At 36.0% G+C, this 22,568-nt stretch overlaps 1 protein-coding gene across 10 annotated transcripts in view; it reads right to left on the bottom strand.

Annotated features, from left to right (window-relative positions):
* Positions 1-22,568, bottom strand: part of SPAG9 (sperm associated antigen 9) — a 151,943-nt gene that overhangs the window by 17,164 nt on the left and 112,211 nt on the right. For 7 of the 10 annotated variants that reach the window (XR_009731342.1, XM_061391348.1, XM_061391347.1 and 4 more), the window contains 15 exons: positions 20,236-20,293; positions 19,093-19,245; positions 18,590-18,641; positions 15,687-15,817; positions 11,935-11,991; positions 10,628-10,801; positions 9,941-10,070; positions 9,181-9,270; positions 8,761-8,928; positions 8,129-8,300; positions 4,462-4,680; positions 3,995-4,190; positions 2,566-2,691; positions 1,271-1,351; positions 540-607 (listed from right to left, as the gene is read on the bottom strand). Coding sequence is in view for 9 of the 10 variants with exons in the window: in XM_061391348.1 (XP_061247332.1) it covers positions 540-607; positions 1,271-1,351; positions 2,566-2,691; positions 3,995-4,190; positions 4,462-4,680; positions 8,129-8,300; positions 8,761-8,928; positions 9,181-9,270; positions 9,941-10,070; positions 10,628-10,801; positions 11,935-11,991; positions 15,687-15,817; positions 18,590-18,641; positions 19,093-19,245; positions 20,236-20,293 (1,875 nt within the window). In the remaining variant the exon portion in view is untranslated. The remainder of the gene's footprint in view (positions 1-539; positions 608-1,270; positions 1,352-2,565; positions 2,692-3,994; positions 4,191-4,461; positions 4,681-8,128; positions 8,301-8,760; positions 8,929-9,180; positions 9,271-9,940; positions 10,071-10,627; positions 10,802-11,934; positions 11,992-15,686; positions 15,818-18,589; positions 18,642-19,092; positions 19,246-20,235; positions 20,294-22,568) is intronic. The other 3 variants (XM_061391349.1, XM_061391351.1, XM_061391350.1) reach the window with 2 other exon arrangements.

Here is a 22,568-nt window from a genome sequence, read left to right as displayed (position 1 = left end):
GGATGATACATGTACCACGGAATTATATGCTCAATTTCTTTAATTCACTCAATGCAGTTTTCTGACACCTTCTGTCTGCAGATGGTAGAAACACTGCTTTAAAGGGGAAGAATATAAAAAATGTGACAAGAAAATGATTAAACTTTACCTAATTAAAAATTCTTTTCAAGAACATTCCAAATGTAAGTGAATGCAAATTACTTTTAAAATACTGGACAAAAGAAACCATATCCTCTCACTAAATTAGGTCTATGACTAGAAAACAAATAAATACTTCCATTGCACATTATTTAAGAGGACCTTAAGGACTATTTGCTCAGTATGGTAAACAAATTTTCACTGAGGTATATGATTAATGTATGCCTCCAGTCAAGCACTCACATATTTACTCATTTCATACACGGTTAGTATTCAGTTTAAACCTTTATTCTTTCTCCTATGAAATATCATTTCTTTAAAACATAAGAGGTCCATCTGTTTGAAAATGCTCTTGCAAAGCAACAAATCAGGGCACACATTATATATTCACAGAAACTCACCAACTCCTCTGTGAAAGATGGCAAGGGTCCCATCAGCTAGGGCCACTAACACAATTCCTTTCACGTGTCTGCAAACAGGAAAGGGGATTTCAGAACTCTCCATTTGGGAATACAGAAGACATCACATGCTACTGAACTAGTTCAGAGGTCCTCAGAAGACCAATCTGTGCTGTCAGGAGCTTACAGGAGAATCTAAAGGAACAGATTCTTTTCTTCACTGAGAAAAGTCTCGTTATCAAAATGTCAGCTGGACTAAATAGGAAGCATGTGTGGTGACTCAGCTGTTTCACTTTCTAACCTCTCATTGCAGACAAAAGGTCCACAGACCAGAGGCACACACCTTGAGTAGAAAGAGTCAGCTCTGTGGATCTAAGCGACAAACTGACTTTTCACAGTCAACATACAGAAAAGGACTAGTCAGTCAATCACTCAATCAACATATTCACAAAGTATAAAGAATATTCTAAAACAAATATCACGGGTTTTAATTGGTTTTCTCGCCAACAGACTAAAGAACTCTCAGTACAGTGAGGAATCAACCTGGCAAGTTTTCTCTTCTACTTAAAATTATCTGGTTTATTTCCTAGTTTCAATCTCATTCATAAAGAGGGTTAAAAAAGACATGGATACTGATTTAGTCATGAAGTGCATGTTAACTTTAATAGTCTTAGAATCTAGTTTATACCAAAATACATATTTTTCAAAGGAAGAATTTCTAAAATAAAACTTACACAATACTGAGAATCGAATCTTTAAGTTTAATAGAATGGAGACATTTCCTCCACTGGGCTACAGATGAATGGACATACAAACTGCAAGAACAAAATCAAGACTGGTAAGGCATAGAGAACACATTAAGTAGTTGCTTATATCTAATAATGACACAAAGTTTCTTCAAAAGAAAAGAGTAACATAAAAATTTCAGGACAAAACAAGGAAAGGATAGGCCTAAGGCAGAGAAATAAGCTGCTTAAGCAAACAGAAACATAAAAAGAAGGAAAAGCCAGAACTAATGTATGGCTGGTTTCAGATTACCACATACTTCAGAATCCTTGGCTATCAATCTTTAAAAAAAAAAATAGTCTTCTTACTTTTCTACTACACTGAGCTATAAATTTCTGAAACCAGAGTGGTTTACATCAGGGAGTGGCAAACTAAGGCCCACAGGCCAAATCCAGCCATCTACCTGTCTTAGCACAGTTTGCAAACTAAAAATGGTCTTTACATTTTTTAAATGGTTGGGAAAAAAAAAACAAAAAAAACAAAAGGAGAGTATTTCATGACATACAAGACTTATATGAAATTCAGTGTTCGTAAGTTTTATTATTAGAACATATCCACACCAGTTCACTTAGGTATTGTCAATGCAGTGGCTGCTTTTGCACAACAGCATAATTAAGAAGATGCTACAAAGATCATAAGGCAACAAAACCTGATATATTTCTTGTCTGACCCTTCATAGAGAAAACGTATGTCAAACCTTCATTTTGTAGTATTAGTCCTTTATGGGAAAGATGCACTAGTGACCTTGTTTAACCTTCGGAAAAGCACAAGTCTGTGAGACTCTTCACACTACTACAGAGTGGAGAAGTCCTGTAGTGTTTATCAGCTCCTACGCTTTTGGACTGTTATTTGTCCTTGTTTTCCCGGAAGTTATGTTTAAAATTGGGCCTTTCTGCAGCCAGAGATTTTTTTCATCCCTTTTATTTCTTGAACAACTTCTGTTGTTCAGGATCTCCTATTTTTAGATCACCCAGATTTTAAAGTTTACTTTTTTCCCAAGAATATTACATGAAGGGAATATCCTGTGACAAACATACGGTTTACCGTTCAGAACCAATGCAAGTCCAAGTCCAATTTATGAGGTAGCTGCAATATAACTTCAAAACTGTGTGTATATGAAATTCTTCACTTTGATAGGCACTTTTTGTTTGTATCTGTATGTAGCACATTTTAGTTATCTTAAGATTTCTAAAGCAAAAGTGAAAGACTAAAGATTTCTAATATTTAAAGAGTTGATACCTACCACCCATTTTGAGCTCCAAGCCACATAGTTGGTAAAAGGCTACTCATTTTCTGGGCTTCCTCTCTCACCAGGTCTTGTTCATTTGGCAATACTGATATTTGATCTTTATATGCATCTGAGTCATTACTGGAAAAGGTGGGACAAAAGGAAAAAAAATCTTATTGTGTTTAGCTACAGTTTTCAGGAATTGATAATTTCTACATTTTAGTGTATTGTTAAAAAATAAATTCCAGTAAAGCCAAAGTTAAATGATTATATTAAACATTTCAGAGACAGTGAGAAAGGGAGGGAGAGAGGGTGGAGGGAAGGCAGGCAGGCAAGGCAATGGGAGGCGGAGAGGAGGGAGAATAAGAAAGAATGAAAGGTATATAAATACATATATTGCAGCAATTGTACCAGAAGTAACACTGACATACTAGGAGGCTCAAGGTACAGATAAGGGAAATAAGACACAGTAACGAAATATAGCAGTTAATATCCAGACTAAAGTTCAAGTTCTCCCTTATAGTTATCTTGAATTTTATGAGTTTCTTCTGTGGGGATAGGAGGAGGAGAGATGGTTTGTTTTAAAACTACACATACATACACATACACACACACACACACACAGACAAACACAGGAGGGTTAATTATCAACAATGTTCTAAAATAAGTAAGCTGAAAAAAATAAAAATAAAAAATAAAATAAAATAAGTAAGCTGAAACATGCTTTTATTCTACCCCCATGCTTTATTTCTTTGGACTGTCAGAGGACATTTAGTTTTAAAAAAAAGCATAACTGGGCTATCAAATTCAAAACAGACAAATGAATCAGTAAGTCTAAAAAGATGACTTTAGACCCCTATCAGCTTTCTATAAGGCCTAGAGAAGACAAGAAAGGAAATTAAACAACTCTTTCTTTTGAAGTAAAAGCTTGAAACAAATTGTTTTCTAATAAAATACTTGCCAGAAATCTAAATTCAAAAGGTCATTAAAACCCACATGGGAAATTTAAATGGCCAGTTTTGTGGATAGAGTGGGTATAGGAGTGGGGATTAAAATAATGAGTTATTAACAGAATAGAAGACAGTGAGTACAATTTTTAAAAAATCCATAGATATTTGGTATGGCTTTTTAAAAAAATTGTACTCACTGTCTTCTATTGTTAATAATTCATTATTTTAATCCCCATTGACTGGTAAGGATTTTGACTAATATACTTTATAAGCAAGATTTTTTGAAGTTGCAAGGAATAGACAGCAAATGGGGGAAAAATATGTCTAGAGAGAATGCAATGTAAGGAACAGATGAAGACATAGTGGAATAAGTAATAACATCTAAACCTGCCACAACAATGTCAATTAGTAGGAATATTTTGGCTGCTTGAGATCATTTTGGTTCCTTTTACATGTGTACTCTGGTTTCCTAAGTTGTTTACCCATTTTTATACCTTGACTGATATACTGGTGACAGGTCTTCTGGGATTTGAACTCCCAAAGGATCTGTAAACACATGCTCTGTGTACACGCCAGTTTGGGAGACATCCACAGTATCTTCAGCTGATCCTGCATTGCCTTCTGTAGCTTCAGTTGCTTCTTCTGCTGTTGGAACATTTTCATCAATCTCACTATTTTCTGTTTCCTTTTCTAAAAAATAAATAAAGCATGCTAACCATTCCAAGTTTGAGCTTCTCTTCCAATCACTTCCCCCACCAAAACCCCCTCTATAGAATTACACTCTTACCCTCTTCTCCATGTAATAAAATTAAGGATTCTTGATTTCATTTAACAATCATCACAGCATCCTCTTTCAAGCTCTTTCATCCCTGTTACTTTAAAATCTAAGTTAAGTCCACAATGAGTCACCTGGGACAGGCTCAGACACTGTACAGATGGTACCTAAAGAAGACAAACATACCTGGCGGTTTTTCCATCACTGGAGAAGGTTCATTGGTATTAGGGGAAGTGGCAGCTGCTGTCACACCTTCTGCAGAACAACCAACTACTGTGATGCCTCCCAACAGGCTGTCTGTCTCTGCTGAGCTATTGCTTGTCATGCTTCCACATAAAGATGCTTTGTCTACTTGTCCAGATTCTGAAAGCTCTTCTCCTGCAGGGTAGTCTGTTTCTCGGGCTCCTGAAGTACAAGATAAACCTTCTTTAAATAGCTCAGTAAACTTCTGTAAGTAGCATTTTCTCTATTAAGGTAACTATAGGTTTGAAATAAGGGTAAAGGTGAGAAAAATATCTATGCAAATACACTGCCAAGATAGTAAGTAAATTTTATTTAAACTAATTTAAACTCAATTCACAAATTGAGAAAGTAGTTTAAAAATTAAGATATTAAATGCAACAATAATAAATAATAATTAATGCAAGCACAAGTAAACAAAAAAATGTCAGAAATGTATTTCTGTTCTTAATATGAGTTCTTAAAGCAGCCAACTAATGAGATTAAAAACAACAAAATATAATTCTGACAAGTCAGCAAAAATTTTTTAAATTATCACTATTTCTATTTCAAATATGAATTTCTGCCACTATTAAAAATTAATACAGCCTAGGTGTATATAGTACATTAAGATATTAGTAACACACTTAAAAACTAAGCATTTAACATTTAAAAAATCTTTTCAGTTCTCTTTATTTAGAAAGCTATTCTTACCCATATCACATTAAAAAATTTTATTATAGTAAAATATACGTATGTTGTTGCTCAGTCACTCCGTTGGATCCGATTCTTTGTTATCCCATGACTGCAGCTCACCAGGTTTCCCTGACCTTCACTAACTCCCAGAGTCTGCTCAAACTCCTGTCCATTGAATCAGTGATGCCACCAAAACATTTCATTCTTTGTCATCCCCTTCTCCTCCTACCTTCAATCTTTCCCAGCAACAGGGTCTTTTCCAATGAGTCGGCTCTTTACATCAAGTGGCCAAAGTACTGGAGCTTCAGCTTCAGCATCAGTTCTACCAGTGAATATTCAGGTGATTTCTTTTAGGATTGACTGGTTTGATCTCCCTGATGTCCAAGGGACTCTCAGAGTCTTCTCCAACACCACAGTTTGAAAGCATCAATTCTTTGGCACTTAGCCTTCTTTATGGTCCAACTCTCACATCCATACATGACTACTGGAAAAACGACAGCTTTGACTATATGGACTTTTGTTGGCAAAGTGATGGCTCTGCTTTTTAAAACACTGTCTAGATTTGTCATGGCTTTCCTTCCGAGGAGCAGGAGTCTTTTAATTTCATGGCTGTAGTCACTGTCCATAGTGATTTTGGAGTCCAAGAAAGTAAGACGTCACTGTTTCCATTTTTTCCCCCATCTATTTGCCATGAAGTGATGGGACCAGATGCCATGATCTTAGTTTCTTGAATGTTGAGTTTTAAGCCAGCTTTTTCACTCTGGTCTTTCACCTTCATCAAAAGGCTCTTTAGTTCCTTTTCGTTTTCTGCCATTAGGATGGTGTCATCTGCATATCTAAGGTTATCAATATTTCTCCCCACAATCTTCATTCCAGTTTGAGCTTCATCCAGCTGGTATTTCACATGATATACTCTGAATGTAAGTTAAACAAGCAGGGTGACAATATACAGCCTTGACATACTTCTTGCCCATTTTTTAACCAGTCTGTGGTTCCGTGTCTGGTTCTAACTGTTGCTTCTTGACTTGCATACAGATTTCTTAGGAGGCAGGTAAGGTGGTCTGATATTCCCATCTCTTCAAGGATTTTCCAGTTTGTTGTGATCCACACAGTTAAAGGCTTTAGTGTAGTCAATGAAGAAGAAGTAGATGTTTTTCTGGAATTCTCTTGCTTTTTCTATGATCCAATGGATGTTGGCAATTTGATCTCTGGTTCCTCTGCCTTTTCTAAATCCAGCTTGTACATCTGGAATTTCTCCGTTCACATACTGTTGAAGCATAACTTGAAGGATTTTGAGCGTTATCTTGCTAACATGTGAAATGAGGGCGACTGTATGGTAGTTTGAACATTTTTTGGCATTGTCCTTCTCTGGGATTGGAATGAAAACTGACTTTTTCCAGTCCTGTGGCCACTGCTGAGTTTTCCAGATTTGCTGACATATTGAGTGCAGTACTTTCACAGCATCATCTTTTAGGATTTGAAATAGCTCAGCTGGAATTCCATCACCTCCTCTAGCTTTGTTCAGAGTAATGCTTCCTAAGGCCCACTTGACTTTGCATTCCAGGATGTCTGGCTCTAGGTGAGTGATCACACCATCATGGTTATCTGGATCATTAAGACCTTTTTTGTATAGTTCTTCTGTGTATTCCTGCCACCTCTTCTTATCTTCTGCTTCTGTTAGGTCCTTACCATTTTTCTCCCCTTTATTGTGTCCATCTTTGCATGAAATGTTCCCTTGGTATCTCTGATTTTCTTGCAGAGATCTCTAGTCTTTCCCATTCTATTGTTTTTTCCTCTATTTTTTTGCATTGTTCACTTAAAAGGCTTTCTTATCTCTCCTTGCTATTCTCTGGAACTCTGCATTCAGATGGGTATATTTCCTTTTCTCCTTTGCCTCTCACATCTCTTCTTTTCTCAGCTATTTGTAAGGCCCCCTCCAACAACCATTTTGCCTTTTTGCATTTCTTTTTCTTGGGAATGGTTTTGGTTTTGATCACTGCCTCCTGTACAATGTTACATACCTCCATCCATAGTTCTTCTGACACTCTATCAGATCTAATCCCTTGAATCCATTTGTCACCTCCACTGTATAATCATAAGGGATCTGATTTACATCATACCTGAATGGTCTAGTGGTTTGCCCTACTTTCTTTAAGTCTAAATTTTGCAATAAGGAGTTCACGATCTGAGCCACTACATAAAGTCGGCCATATTAACCATTTTAAGTGTGTAATTCAGAGGTATTAATTATATTCACAACATTGGGCAGCCATCACAGCTATCTACATCCAACATTTTTCTGACACTCCATATAGGATACCTATACCAAGTAAATAACTCTGATCGCCATACCCTTACCCTAGGAATCTCTAATTTAATTCTGTTTATGAATTTGCCAGCTCAGATAGACAACTCAGATGAGTAGAATCATACAGTATTTGTGTCTGAGTTGTTTCTAAGGTTAATCTATGTTATGGAACGTATCAGAGTCTCATTCCTTTATATGGCTGAATAATATTTCACACTATACATCAACTTTTTTTTTTTTTTTTGCTGTGCTGGGTGCCCTGTGGGGTCTTAGTTCCCCATCCAGGGACTGAACCCATACCCCTGCAGTGGAAGCACAAAGGCTTAACCACTGGACTCTCAGGAATTTCCTTTAATTTTTAAACCAATGTTTTAATATCACATAGTATTTAATATGGAATTCTAAAAGGCCTAATCCATACTAATAGCCCCTTGCCCTCTGATTTCCACCCTTCTCAAATTTCCATTGTTTTATTTTTTTCACAGTATCTGAAAATATCCTTAGTCATTTGAACTCAGTTTCTTTTTTGCCTTCACAAACTAGAAGAGATGCATAACTGTATCTCTAGTAACCAATCAGTTTCTACCAGTGAGGAGCTGTGGATGGTGCAAAGAGAGGAACTACTCTTACCTGGTACGCTTGATATACACAGAACGTGAGAGTTACAAACAGTGAAGCTGTCTAGGATGTTGCCTGGTTGAACAGCATCGATAATGATAACTTTTGTAGCTGAATGAGTGCTGGTACAGATCCAGACTAGACTGGATAATTCTTCTTGATTTTTTAACTCCTTCTGTTGTTCCTGCATAGGCAAAGCAAAGAAAATGAATGTTTAAAATGAGATGTGTGCATAAATATTTATATGGCTGTGCTAGTACACTAAAGGACACTACTATTTAAAGTTCACTTCCAGATTATTTAGAAGGCTGAGAGGATATCACCTTTCAACAATACTTAGTAGACAAAAAACTAGCAGCTAAAGCAGATCAGTTATAAAAAACGTTCTCTATCTTGACTGTGATAGTTGTTTCACAGATTCACACATTTGTTAAAACCCTTTGAACTGTACTTATTTTGAGTGTATACTTTATTGAATGTAAAATATACTCTAGTAAAACTGACCTAAGAGTGAGGGCGGGGATGAGGAGTAATCAAGGGCATAGTAACCCCAATTAGAAGTTGGACCTAGAAGTAAGTCTGAGACCAAAGAGCTAAAACTATTAGTCTCAGAAACAGGGGCAGATGCCAATGCAAGCACTTACCTTAAGTTCCTGGTCTAACTTGTCTAAGCTATTCTGAGATGCACTTCGCTGTTTACTGCCTTCTGCTTCCAAACCAGCAACATCCTTGTAAAATACACTTGCTCCAACAACAGAACCACCATCTCTGGTCTTCCCACCAGACAAATTGACTCCAACAGCACACCACAGCTTTTTTGGGTTAAAAAAAAAGATGGTATTAAGTCATTTTCTCTCTAAAAATGTTTAGAGAGAAACTCTTCACATTCCCTTAATAGATGTAATGATTACAAAGAGAGGGCTCTAATATTTAAACTATTTCAGTCTAAAACAACAAAATGAGTAACTCTGCCCACAAAAGTAGAATTTAAACTCCTTCTGTTTTAGAAAAAAATCCATCAAGACTTAAAAGTAATGTTACCTTTAATTTCAAGATTACTTTACCTTCATTGATGCATCTTTTTCATCTAGAGGTCTGAGATAGACAGGCACAGGTAAATTTTTCATCTTATTTTCCCCTTGTCCGTTGGTTACCTAATAATTGGGAAGGGGAGAGAAGGACACATGGGGTAAGTCTCATTAAAAGTGAACTTACAGAACCAGAGACATGGGCAAGCACTGCTATAACATATTTACTCTATGAAGTCAAGTTCAAGTTAACTTTGTCTTTCTTACTTGAAAAATGAGCAGAGAATCAAGTGGTAATTAAAGAAAATAAGGGAGCTCAGAAAAAATACACTAATTCACAGACCTGTTAGTACACACATGTGGGTGTGACTGTGTGTGTTGTGTGTGTGTTTTAGGGGTAGGGAATATGTTCTTGAAAGACGTGAATTGAGTTTTAACAGTTTGAAAGGCTCCATGAGGAAGGCTTCTTTTAATGTTTAAACGATACTGTTTTTCTTTTAAATGAAATCTTCAATATTAAAACAGAGTACGTTATCTCAAAGTCCCATACTCAACCACCTCCTATATTGACCCCTCTCCCTCTTCACAGAACTCAGAGGCATTTCTTTTGAACTGTAGGGCTTCAGAAAACAGCCTGAAAACAAAACCACAATCCTTAATGCTTCTCTAAACATGTGCCAAATTCATGCTGCTTGAAACCAGCAGGTCTGGGATGTGTATTTAGAATCTTTCATGCCCAGGCCTACTCCTCTCTCTGTATTTCCCACTAGACGTTCTTACCATATTCAAACATTACCTGTTTGTATTTCTGAGGCAGACTCCAGCCAAAAGCCTGCACTCTACCATCTTCCTTCTGAACATGGGCCTTTACCTGACGATACTGTTCTCTCTTTTGTTCTCTGCGTGAGGCTAAACTAGCTTCAGTTCTAAAAGAAAAAGAAATTTCCTTTTTAATTAAGAGAATATAACAATAGCTTATCTCCCTTCTTCTGCTAAAATAGAAATGGAAAGAAAAAATTACCTTTGTGTCAGTTTACAGATAATATATAATTGAATCCTAACAGCTCTGAGGTAGGCATTCATGCTCATTTATAGGCATGAGAGGTTAACTTTCCCAGGTTTATGTACCTAATGAGGAACAGAGTCAGGATGGGAAGCCAACTTCCTCTTACAACAATAAGTGTTAGTCGCTCAGTCATGTCAGACTCTTTGCAACCCATGGACTATAGCCCGCCAGGCTACTCTTTCCATGGAATTCCCCAGGCAAGAATACTGGAGTGGGTAGCCATTCTCTTCTCCAGGGGACCTTCCCAACCCAGGGATCAAACCCAGGTCTCCTGCATGGTAGGCAGATTCTTAATCCTCTGAGCCACTAAGGAAGCCCTTTATAGTTCCATCCAAACCCTTACAGCTGATCTGATAAGAGGTAAGAATATTCTCAACTGTTATTTAGAGCATAACCATTAGTCTGGAAAATACTTACTCTTCGCTAAGGAAATCAAAGGCTCTGGACTTATCCCCAGGGAGTTGAGATAAGGTGCTGCTTCTTTTCTTGACGGAAGGCGTAACGTGAGAGGTTGGTGCATTGTACTTCAGATTAACTGGTGGTTCGGGCTTCTTAGTAGTGTTACTTGAGGAGCTGAAAAGTCGGCTGAAACTAAAAGGCAAGTAAGAGAGAATGTGTGTGTGCGGTGTGTGTATGTATCACACGCATGCTTAAGAACAAGCCACGATTCTTCACAATTTCCAGAGTTTTTACAAGGCAATGAGTTAGAAACTAGCAAAAAGACTTTTTGTAGTAACACACTGGAGCCTTAGCAATAATTCACAGCCAAACTCAGACATTCAGGAAAGAGAAACCATTGCCTACAACGGCAAATCCCTGTTCTTTAATTAGTAACTCTCATAATGAAAGGAAGAAGCTCTTGAGTACAGAGACCTTCTCATAATGAAGAAACACAGTTCCTTTAGCCAGCCAGTGGTTGTTAAACAGCAAGGTACAGCTGTGTGGTTTGAACAGAAGCTTAGTAAGCAACCTCTAAAAATAGTGGTCAAGTACTAGAACACATATTACCATTTTACCACACATCTTATACATTTCCTTACTAACCTCAATTTAAGTAACTATTTTTTCACATTCACTCAAAAAGAAAAAAAAAAAACACCTTATTTCTATTAAATAGCAGATTCCTCAAAAAGGGGTAAGTTTTAAACACAATAAAAGCATAGTACTTCTGGCACAAACGCAGTTCAAGTCCAAAGCACAAACATACACACACTACTCAAACCCCAAGAACACTAAATTTCTGATCTTCGCTCTCTAAATTTTCTTACAATCACACAACCAATGAATCAGTAAGTTATTTAATGGGGATCTAGGAAATCATCAACTCTAAAAATAATTCCCCATTATTCTATTTAATTGAGCAGAGGATGCCACCAAATGCACAACCAACATGATGCAGCTTACGATAACACTAATTTTTTTGTCCTCAAGAACAGCCTTACCGAGCTGGCATACTACATACCAAAAAGAAAAAATTCAGTTTATCAAAATGAATCTTTGATATATGGTAAAACCAATACAATATTGTAAAGTTAAAAAATAAAATTAAATTAAATTAAAAAAAAAAGAAAGAAACTGCATTAAAAAAAAAAGTACAGTTTAGCTATATACCCTAATTTAAAAAGGAAAGTAAGAAGAAATCATTTGTGAAAACAGATTGATTCTAATCTTCTTTGTCTCAGAGTGCTGCTATCTAATGTCTTCATGTGACTTTAGATACTTACAACTGCCAAATGCTTGACCTTTTCTTCTCCTGCATGGCTGGATTTTCTCTTGACGCACTACATGGAAAGGGAGAAGGAAAGAAAAGGAGGGAGAGAGATGAAATGAATGTGTCATCAGTGAGACGGTCTAGCTTTCTATCTAAACAACAAGGGACCCAAGAAGCTCATGAAATACCTGGAGAATCAACAAGTTTAATAAAAAATTACTCTGACCTATATGTGTCAGTCAGTCTGTTAAGGCCAACACAACTAATAATACTGAAATCCCATCCCTTCCTCAAGAGCTCAGACTACTGATAGAGAAAAAATTGCTATCTGTGCAGGACAGACAATCAACAAGCCTGAATGTTAATGTTTAAATTTTTTATTGATGAGATATCCTCCAACTTTCCTTCTTATTAGGTTGGTACAAAAGTAACAGCAGGGTTGCACTGTTGAAACTTGCTGTTTGATATTGGAATACATTCTTAAATAAATGTGGTCATGTTATACATCATTTTAATGTGCATTTCTTGCTTTATGCTTTTTTTGTTAATGACTTTTTACTGTTTATATTTATTTTGGACTAGGGAAATGATATTAGACAAAAAGCAAATTTGAATGATTTTTTTATTCGAGTTCAAAATGGGTCGTAAAGCAGCGGAGACAACTTGTAACATCAACAATGTATTTGGCGCAGGAACTGCTTGCTAATGAACACACAGTGCAGTGGTGGTTCAAGAAGTTTTGCAAAGGAGACAAGAGCCTGAAGATGAGGAGCATAGTGGCTGGCCATCGGAAGCTGACAACGACCAACACAGAGCAATCACTGAGCTGATTCTCTTACAAGTACATGAGAAGTTGCCGAGGAATTCAACGTCAACCATTCTACGGTCATTTGGCATTTGACACAAACTGGAAAGGTGAAAAAGCTCAGTAAGTAGGTGTAACATGAGCTGGCCAAAAATCAAAAACATGGTCATTTTGAAGTGTTGTCTCCTCTCATTCTGTGCAACAACGATGAACTATTTCTTGAAGGGATTGACATGCGACGAAAAGTAGATTTTATATGACAACTGGCGACAGACCAGCTCAGTGATTGGACTGAGAAGAAGCTCCAAATCACTTCCCAAAACCAAACCTGCACCAAAAGAAAAAGTCATGGCCACTATTTGGTGGTTTGCTGCCAGTGTGATCCATTATAGCTTTCTGAATCCTGGCGAAACCATTACATCTCAGAAGTATGCTCAGCAAATCAATGAGATGCACCAAATACTGCAATGCCTGCAACCAGTACTGGTCAACAGAAAGGGCCCGATTCTTCTCCATGACAACACCTGACGGCGTGTCACACAACCAATGCCTCAAAAGTTGAACAAACTGAAGTTTAGTATCATCCGCCATATTCACCTGACCTCTGCCAAACTGACTACCACTTCACACGTGTTGACAACTTTTTGCAGGAAAAGTGCTTCCACAACCAGCAGGATGCAGAAAATGCTTTCCAAGAGTTCGCTGAATCCCGAAGTACAGATTTTTACACTACAGGAATAAACAAACTTGTTTTTCATTGGCAAAAATGTGTTGACTGTAATGGTTCCTATTTTGATTAATAAAGATGTGTTTGAGCTTAGTTATAATGATTTAAAAGTCACAGTCTGAAACTGTAATTACATTTGCATCAACCTAATATTAAAATACTGCATTGTAAATCTCTGTCTCTACATAAAGATATTGTTTGTCTTATATTTCCAGTTCTCAAAAACTAGCTTGTAACTTCATTGTTCTAATGGGTCATTTTTCACAGGACTAACTTTTCCATCACTGAAAAGCTGACCAGGAAAGAAAATAAACTGGACTGATTAGGTAATTAGGCAAATTTTTTTTTTTTTTTTAAAGGGCACTGCAAACTTATTTAGTATGGCTGTAAGGATTTTGCCATCACTGTCAGAGCTCCCTTTTCTGTTTTTTTTTTTTTTTGACTAATTTTAAAACATCTTTTAATTCAATGGAGAAAGTTACCATTTTTTTTTCACTTGTTGACTACCATTTGGCTGTGAAAATTAAAAATAGTAATAAAAAGTGGAGCCTGACTATATGTCTCAGTTGTTAAACTATTTACTTATTATTTATTCAAAATCTCTTTATTAAAAGAAGGTGTTTAAGAACATATTTGTTAGTATATTGGTTTCTTTGTCCAATAAGTAAAGATAAGATACTAATCAGGCTTTCCTGGTGGCTCAGTGGTAAAGAATCCACTTGCCAATGCAGGAGACATGGGTTCGATCCCTGGGTTAGGGAAGATCCCCTGGAGGAGGGCATGGCAACCCACTCCAGTATTCTTGGCTGGGAAATCCCATGGACAGAGGAGCCTGGTGGGCTACAGCCCGTGGAACTGCAGAAGAGTCAGGTATGACTTAGTGACAAAAACATCAAGACACTACTTATCTTCTTCCTTCTTAGCAGTTATAAGAAATTACAACTTTTGAAAACTGTGAATGTGCTATATAAAATGTTTCATTCATTACTATTAAGTAAAGAATATAATCATAAGGAAGTGAAAGTGGTAGTTAGAAAATACTTTCATAAAGTTTAAAACAATGGGTCAGTGTGTACTGTTACTGGTGTATCTGATGTGACCATCCAAACTGAAAAATATGGGCAAATTAGGGGGCAATTAGTTTACAAACTTTTCATGAACTCTTTAAAATGGAAGTAACAAACACTGTTACTGAGGATATGACCATTAGAGGGCAGCATTAATAAGTAAGATCCAACTGACAAAGGTGTCAGTGGAAGGTTGCTTTTATACAGGACTAGTCAGAAAGGAGAAAAAAAATCAGGACTATTTTACAGGAAGACATTGAGTAAGAATGATTTTGTTTCTTATGTTGAATATTTTACAGGAAGACATTGAGTAAGAATGATTTTGTTTCTTATGTTGAAAATGAAAATTTTATCTCTTCCTGACATTATTGCAAAAGTAGTGTCAGTTTCTATATTCTTTTAAAAAACGACTGATGAAAGAAATGTTCACATATTGAGGTATGGAGAAGTATTCTGGCTTATACATCCTTTAACTGAAATGTTATGCTAACTTAAATGCCTATTTGTGGACTATCAAACATATATTATACATATGCTTTAATTATTAAAGAAAAGGGTGCACTGACCAGAAGTAAAGAATGTCTATGTTAAAAAAATAAAAGATGAAATGCCTCCCTTCCTGGGACACCAATGCTGATACTCAGTCCTTTGATGGTAAGCTCCCTTTCCAGGTGGCAAGAGCATACTGCCTTACCGTGTACACGCTGATCTGGTGTTTTAGAAACCCTGAAGGAATGTTTCCCTGACTTGGTTGATTTTGCTTGTTCTGACAAGATATAAAAGTGAGCTGAAAACCACACATCTCTCAGTTATCAGAGAGGCTCTCTCCCAGGTTACAGTCCTCCATTTGGCACCAAAAAAACTCTTCCATTTCAATTATAGATTGTCTATTGATTATTTTCGTCGACAGACTACTCAACTGCCTTTGAGAGGTTGTGGGAATAGTGGGAGCCTCCAAGAGGCTCTACTGGCCCAAAAGGCACCCACTTCATCACATTCTGTTTCTAATTGCCAGCGTTTCTTTAGACCTTTCCTAGTAAACAGAGCAAGGGCTTGGATCCCCAAGGGAAGACTTCAGTTGTGAACAAAGAAATGAATATTAGTAAACAGTCAGAAACCTAATAAACAATAAGCAGAAAAACACCAGAGGTACTTCTCATACAAACCGAATCATCTCTGTCCATCGAACAGCTTCCTGAAGCTCCATCAATCTCTCTTTATATTGGTTTCTCTCCATTAGAACTCGGGCCATTTCTACTCTAGTAAACCGCTTCCTTTGGGCTGTGGGAATATCACTCTATAACGAAAAGAAGACTGCAGATCACTCTGGGAGCCTGTATCTGTTTTGGTCTTATAGCTCAGACTTAGGTAAAAATTTTAATTTGACTCCTTAATTTTAATATATTAACTTACAGAAAACTGGTCTTACAAAAATAAAATCAATAAAGAGAAACAATTACTTATGACTGAAAAGTAGATGATAGAATTTCTAAACAAATACAAGTATCTGAATATATTATAAAGGAAATAAATACAAAGAATAGTGCAGATATTTTGAAGGAAACTAAAAAAAGCTGTTATCTCTATAGATTTAATATGCTCACCTGGAAAGCTGTTATCACAACAGTATCTTAAATTCATGTTCTATATAACAAATGCTAGTTATTCAGAAATTAGTTACAAGTAAGTTCCAAAAGGGGTACATTTATCTCAAACAACCGATCTATACACATACTCAAAGCCACCGAAAAGCATAAAAACATGTTGGCTAGTTATCAAGGTACCCAATGCTGGGAGTCACTAAAACACCAAAAGAAATATAAAATAAATGTAAGATGGAGATAACTGTATTAACTAGAATTATTATTAGGGAAGGTAAGAAATATGAGTATGGTCAGATCCCAAAGGGAGTTGTTCAAACTTCCTTCTACTGCTGATTTCTTTCCAAAGGCTCTCCTGGAAAGGAAGGTTGGTTTAACCATTGGGCTTTTGTTTTGCTAAGTGGAGTATGCACATTTTGAATCAAAGCTGAAAGGCATGGGACAGTAAGATAAGAGCTGAGCTTAGCCTTCAGTTTCCTCTTCATCCTCCTGCCATAGAACCTGACCTCTCCTTTAAAAAAAAAAAAAAGTCAAACAGCAAATGAGTAAAGGATTTTGAGTTTGCAACACAGCAACCCCACTACTATCTATATACTCTGGAAAAATTAGGAGACTCTCACTGCAATGGTCATAACAGCACTGTTTGCAGTACTAAAAAGCTGAAAATAACCAAAATATTCACTTACAGAAAAACAAATACATAAATTATAGTACATTGATATAATGGGATATTATAAAGCAGTGAACATGAATGAATTATATGCCACTATACAACTAGGGTAAATATAAAAAACATAATATTGAAAAATAAAAGCAAGTCTTCAAGACTAAATACATATAAAACACAAAAACAATGAAAATTAAGCCACAGCTAATAGAGATACATATGTGTGTGATACAATAAAATTATTTTTCTTTCAAGTTAATAAAATGGTAAGTATAAGATAGTAGTATCCTCCAGAGGGAAGAGCATAGCATAGCTTCAGTGTTTGATAATGTCTTAGTTCTTAAACAGTGGGTTCATAATGTTAATTTATTATAATGTTAATGTTATTACATAACCTACATATACAGCATATATTTTACATCTATCAAATATCATATAAAAGCACAAATAAGAGATTGAATGGGGCACCAAACAATCATTCTGATCAGGACATCCATATGTCTCAAGTCTGATACTTAAGCAGCAAACACCTATTATAGGGATGATAACCTAGTTAACAACAGAATAACTAGGATGCTAACACTGGCAAGAAGTTCATATTTATTCTTTTGTATTTATATGTTGAAAACAATATGGGCTAATTGCTTATAAAGTTGATAGACATCTTTTTATGTTTAATACCATTAAATTTTTTATTACTAAAGCTTTCATATATTTCTAAGTTAAAATTGGAAACAAAACAAACAACAAACAAAAAAAACTCCAAAATGCTCCAGCTAGCTCTTGAGCTTGAACATGCAAACACAAGTGAGAGTACAAAGCCACAGAGGAAAACTGAGAGTGTGCAGAGCTAGAAAGCTTACCACCTGGATAGTACACAGGAGCATGATCTGTCCTATTCATGATCACAAACCTGATTCTGACTTTTGGACACCACCCTTACGGCAGAAAATGAAGAAGAACTAAAGAGCCTCTTGATGAAAGTGAAAGAGGAGAATGACAAAGTCAGCTTAAAACTCAACATTTAGAAAACTAAGATCATAGCACCTGGTCCCATCACTTCATGGCAAATAGATGGGGAAACAAAGGAAACAGAGACAGACTTTATTTTGGGGGGCTCCAAAATCAGTGCAGATGGTGACTGCAGCCATGAAATTAAAAGATGCTTGCTCCTTGGAAGAAAAGTTATGACCAACCTAGACAGTATATTAAAAAGCAGAGACATTATTTTGCCAACAAAGGTCTGTCTAGTCAAAGCTATGGTTTTTCCAGTAGTCATGTATGGATGTTGAGAGTTGGACTATAAAGAAAGCTTAGTGCCGAAGAATTGATGCTTTTGAATTGTGGTGTTGGATAAGACTCTTGAGAGTCCCTTGGCCTGCAAGGAGATCCAATCAGTCCATCCTAAAGGAAATCAGTCCTGAATATTCATTGGAAGGACTGATGCTGAAGTTGAAGCTCCAATACTTTGGCCACCTGATGTGAAGAACTGACTCACTGGTAGAGACCCTGATGCTGGGAAAGATTGAAGGCAGGAGGAGAAGGGGATGACAGAGGATGAGATGGTTGGATGGCACTACCGACTCAATAGACATGAGTTTGAGTAAACTCCGAGAGTTGGTGATGGACAGGCAGGCCTGGCGTGCTGCAGTCCATGGGGTAGCAAAGAGTTGGGACACAACTGAGTGACTGAACTGAACTTTCATCTTTAAAGTGATATATCCAAAGCTTAATTAACAAGATTTCCCCAAAATACCAGAATGGCAAGGTAAGAAAAACAAGTTCAAAATTATAAACCTACATCATCATCATCTTTTGCTTTTTGCTTTGCATCTTCAACTTCTGCACGAGCTCTAGTAGAGGGGAAAAAAAACAAAACATGTTATTCAAGTTGACTTCAACTTTTTAAAGAACAGAGAATAGGTCAAAAATTTTAACTACCGTTAAATGATTATTTTTCTTTTTTCAGAGTATTTAGCTGCTTTCATTTAAGGGAACATTATTATAGCACTGTTGTCAGAAAACCAGGTATTAAAGAAAAATAATGAATGTTTACAGTTTCCTGATTAGCAACATCTGAACAGTCTAACTTCTTTCACAATCCTGACATACACAAAAAATTGTAATAGTCAATAAATGGGAGGGTCTGTTCAGAGAAGACGCAATCAGCCGGGCACTTAAGCCTATCCCAGGCAGTCCTGTGTCCTTTGTGACCTGAGAGGACTAGAGGCAGCAGTCTTGTTACAATCCCGGTGGTACACTGGCAATGCTTGTTTGGTTTAGAACAACATTGTAAAAACTTACTTCCTAAGCTCTTCTTCCAATTCTTTGTTCTTTTCCTCCAGCTTCAGCTTGGCTTGTTTCACAGCCTCCAGCTCCCCTTGCAGCACATCTTTCTCACAGGTAAGTTCATCTACTTTTGCTATCAAGTCATTCTTCACTACATTCAAGGCATTTCTAATAAACACATATTTAAAAAGCACCATTACAAATAAATACTCTATCTTTAAGCTTATTCCTCTTGTAGACTAAAGTAACTACAATAAAAAAGCTAAATAATAATTGAATGCTTCAGAGATACTCTATCTGATGTTGTCTGCAGGTTTAAAAAATAAAGCCCAAGAAGTAACGGCCTGTTTTTACTTTTCCCATTTAACCAAAGAATAAATAGATAAGGCAAGGCAGACCACCAAATTATTAAAAGTCAGAATTAAGATTAAATTTATAGCATCCATAAGGGTATTATTCTTAATAACTTCTGAAACGATACTACACAGGACTACACAGAAGATTAAGAGAAAGGCATGGACACTTGTAGGATAAAAGGAGATCAGAATCTGTTTATGGAAAAAAAAAAAAAACCCAGAGCAATGAAACCTATCTATTAGTGAAATTAGGTCCCATTAACCATCTGCTCGGAGAAGGCAATGGTGATCCACTCCAGTACTCTTGCCTGGAAAATCCCATGGACAGAGGAGCCTGGTGGGCTGCAGTCCGTGAGGTCGCTGAGTCGGAAACGACTGAGTGACTCACTTTCACTTTTCACTTTCATGCATTGGAGAAGGAAATGGCAACCCACTCCAGTGTTCTTGCCTGGAGAATCCCAGGGACGGGGGAGCCTGGTGGGCTGCCGTCTATGGGGTCGCATAGGGTCGGACACGACTGAAGCGACTTAGCAGCAGCAGCCAGAGGGAAAGAAAAGCCCACATAGCAACAAAGGCCCAGCACAGCCAAAAGTAAAATAAATTTGAAATGTGAAGCGACTTAGCAGCAACAGCAACTATCTGCTTGTGTACATGCGTATGCACAAGGCCATACACAGAGAAGGGGAGGAGATAGGGTAGTAACTCTGCACTTGTACTGTGTTAAATTAAAGATGTGACATTGATACGGATGAGAAGAAAATTCAGTATCTCTTGTTCCCTGTTAAATTCTGTATATACTTACTTGGTTTCCAATAGTTGTGTATTTTCCAATATGAGATTTTCAACTTCACGACCCATTCCTATCAAAGAAAAAAGATAAAAACTTTGGAAATTAATTTATTAAAACTATATATGTAGACTTAAAACAAGCTATAGTCACAAATTTTATTTTAACATTTTATCTGTCCCTCAATAATCTCATTTTGTCTATAATTTCATTTTTATGTTTACTTGCATACATTATAAAATTATAAATAATTATCTACCACAGAACAAAGCTAAAGGTTTTCTTAAGTCTGTATTTTGCTTCTCCTAGATAATATTCCAAAATGGTGAAGACTTTTCTGCCAAATATTTTAAAAAGTAACAGGATTTAGTGGGGAAAAAAGAATAGCATTAATATGGACGAAAAATCATTTCTAAATCACACTTGATATTGTAGGCTTTTGCCTAAAAATTAGGTCTTATTAATACAGAACAGGCAGAAACAAGAAACAGAACCCCAACACAGATGAAACCTTACCAAAGAAATTATGGTCTTAAAGCCCATGCATTCCATGTAAAGCAAAAACAAAGAACAAGAGATGTTTCATGTGAGAAACAGCATGAAAATAGATACTTAATCCAACAAGTTTTATGCATGACATGAAAGACATTTGAAAGCACAATGTTATGATTTAATGCATAATGATGTGGAAAAGACAGAAATTAAGATGATTTCCTTCATTCATAAGGATGCTCTGATATGTTACTAATTCTTTTATAAAATAAACTTGAATATAATTAGAATGAAAATTCCAGATCAATAATATAAAGGTTTCTTCAAAGTGCCCTCTTTGAAACAATGTTTACTTGTCAATTTATAGAATCTTGCTTAATAACTTAATGGGTACTGTAAGGTGGGTGGTAGAATATTCAATGCAAGATCCAACATAGTGATCTTCAGGGAGAAGAAAGCTATTCAGTTTGCGACTTGTAAGAAACTGAAGAAATTAAACCACACACTAGGGAACATATCTCAAAAAGTTACAAAAACAAAGCAAAACAAAACACCGACCATTCCATGTTTCATAAGCTAATATTGGAAAATTACATACAGTGGAAGAAATAATATTCATAACCCACCTAAAAAAGGAAATATCTCTAAAGAAAACAACAAAAAATTAAAAGAGCTAACATGTCTTTTTATTTTAAAAAAGAGGTAATATTTCAAATATTAAATAAAAGATAATTTAATAAAAGATAATAAAAGATAATTTAAAACTCAACCAACCTGGGAATGCTAGAAGTTCTCTGCTCACTTATGGACTCCTATATTGTCTGTATAATAATTATCTCAGATATTCTCAAAGAACAAAGTACTTTCACCATGAAGAATAAGTACCAGAAATAGTAGCTTATTTAATCATCTACATATCATCCAAAAGCTGAAACTAAACACAAACTAAAACAGTTTCCAAATTCCAACTTTAAAATGAATTTGACAAGATATGTTGAAATATTTGCTTTAAACACTAACGTTAATAAAGCTATAGAGTCAAAAGAAATAGCGTTGAGGTTGGGTGAAAAAGGTTTTACAATGACTGTCCGCTAAATTCTCAAGCACATAGGGAGATAAGCATAAAAGCTGAAAAATATATGCGGGGAAAATATAGTTGAGCAGAAAAAAAATGAGAAAGCATTAATGAGAAAAGCAGCCAAGACCACCTAGCTTAAGAAGCTGTAACATTAAAGTATTTAAAAGCATACACACCAGAATATTCCCCTGGGGAAGCAGCCCAAGCAAAAAAATGAATGAGAATCTCAATTAGATTGTTTTCAGAAAGCAAGATCCATACTCATTTATTTCAAAATGAGAGAAAGGAGCCAATAAAATTGAAAAGATGTAGAGAAACCAAACATAATAAAGAATAAATATCATAAACAGGAATATTTTTGAAATATGTGTTCTATGGAAATCATCTTATAGTTTCTAGAGTTTACACATTTTCAGTGAAGACTTCTTCTAAAATCTAGCATATAAATTTAATGCATAACCAATACCATTGTCCAAAATTTTCACTTTGAAATGTATTGATAAAAATGATGACTATAAGAAAAATGTAACTTGAAGTGGCCACACTTCTATAAATGTCTTCAACTAAGCATAAACTTTGGTGTAACATATTTGGAAAACTTACCCTATTAAAACAAGGAAAAAACTGCCTGACAATTTAAAAAATAAAACACATCTCATTTGTATTTTAGCACTGATTTGCAAGTTAGGTTTATAGATGGGATTCCAGATTATCTGTTGCTTCCTTGAGGAAGTATGCACAATTTTATCTATTTCTGTATGTGCATTTTCCCAAAAGT

Source organism: Bos javanicus, chromosome 19 (genome assembly GCF_032452875.1).
Source record: "Bos javanicus breed banteng chromosome 19, ARS-OSU_banteng_1.0, whole genome shotgun sequence".
NCBI lineage: Eukaryota > Metazoa > Chordata > Mammalia > Artiodactyla > Bovidae > Bos > Bos javanicus.
The sequence above is the reverse complement of the archived record's forward strand: the minus strand, read 5'-3'. Positions and strand labels throughout refer to the sequence as shown.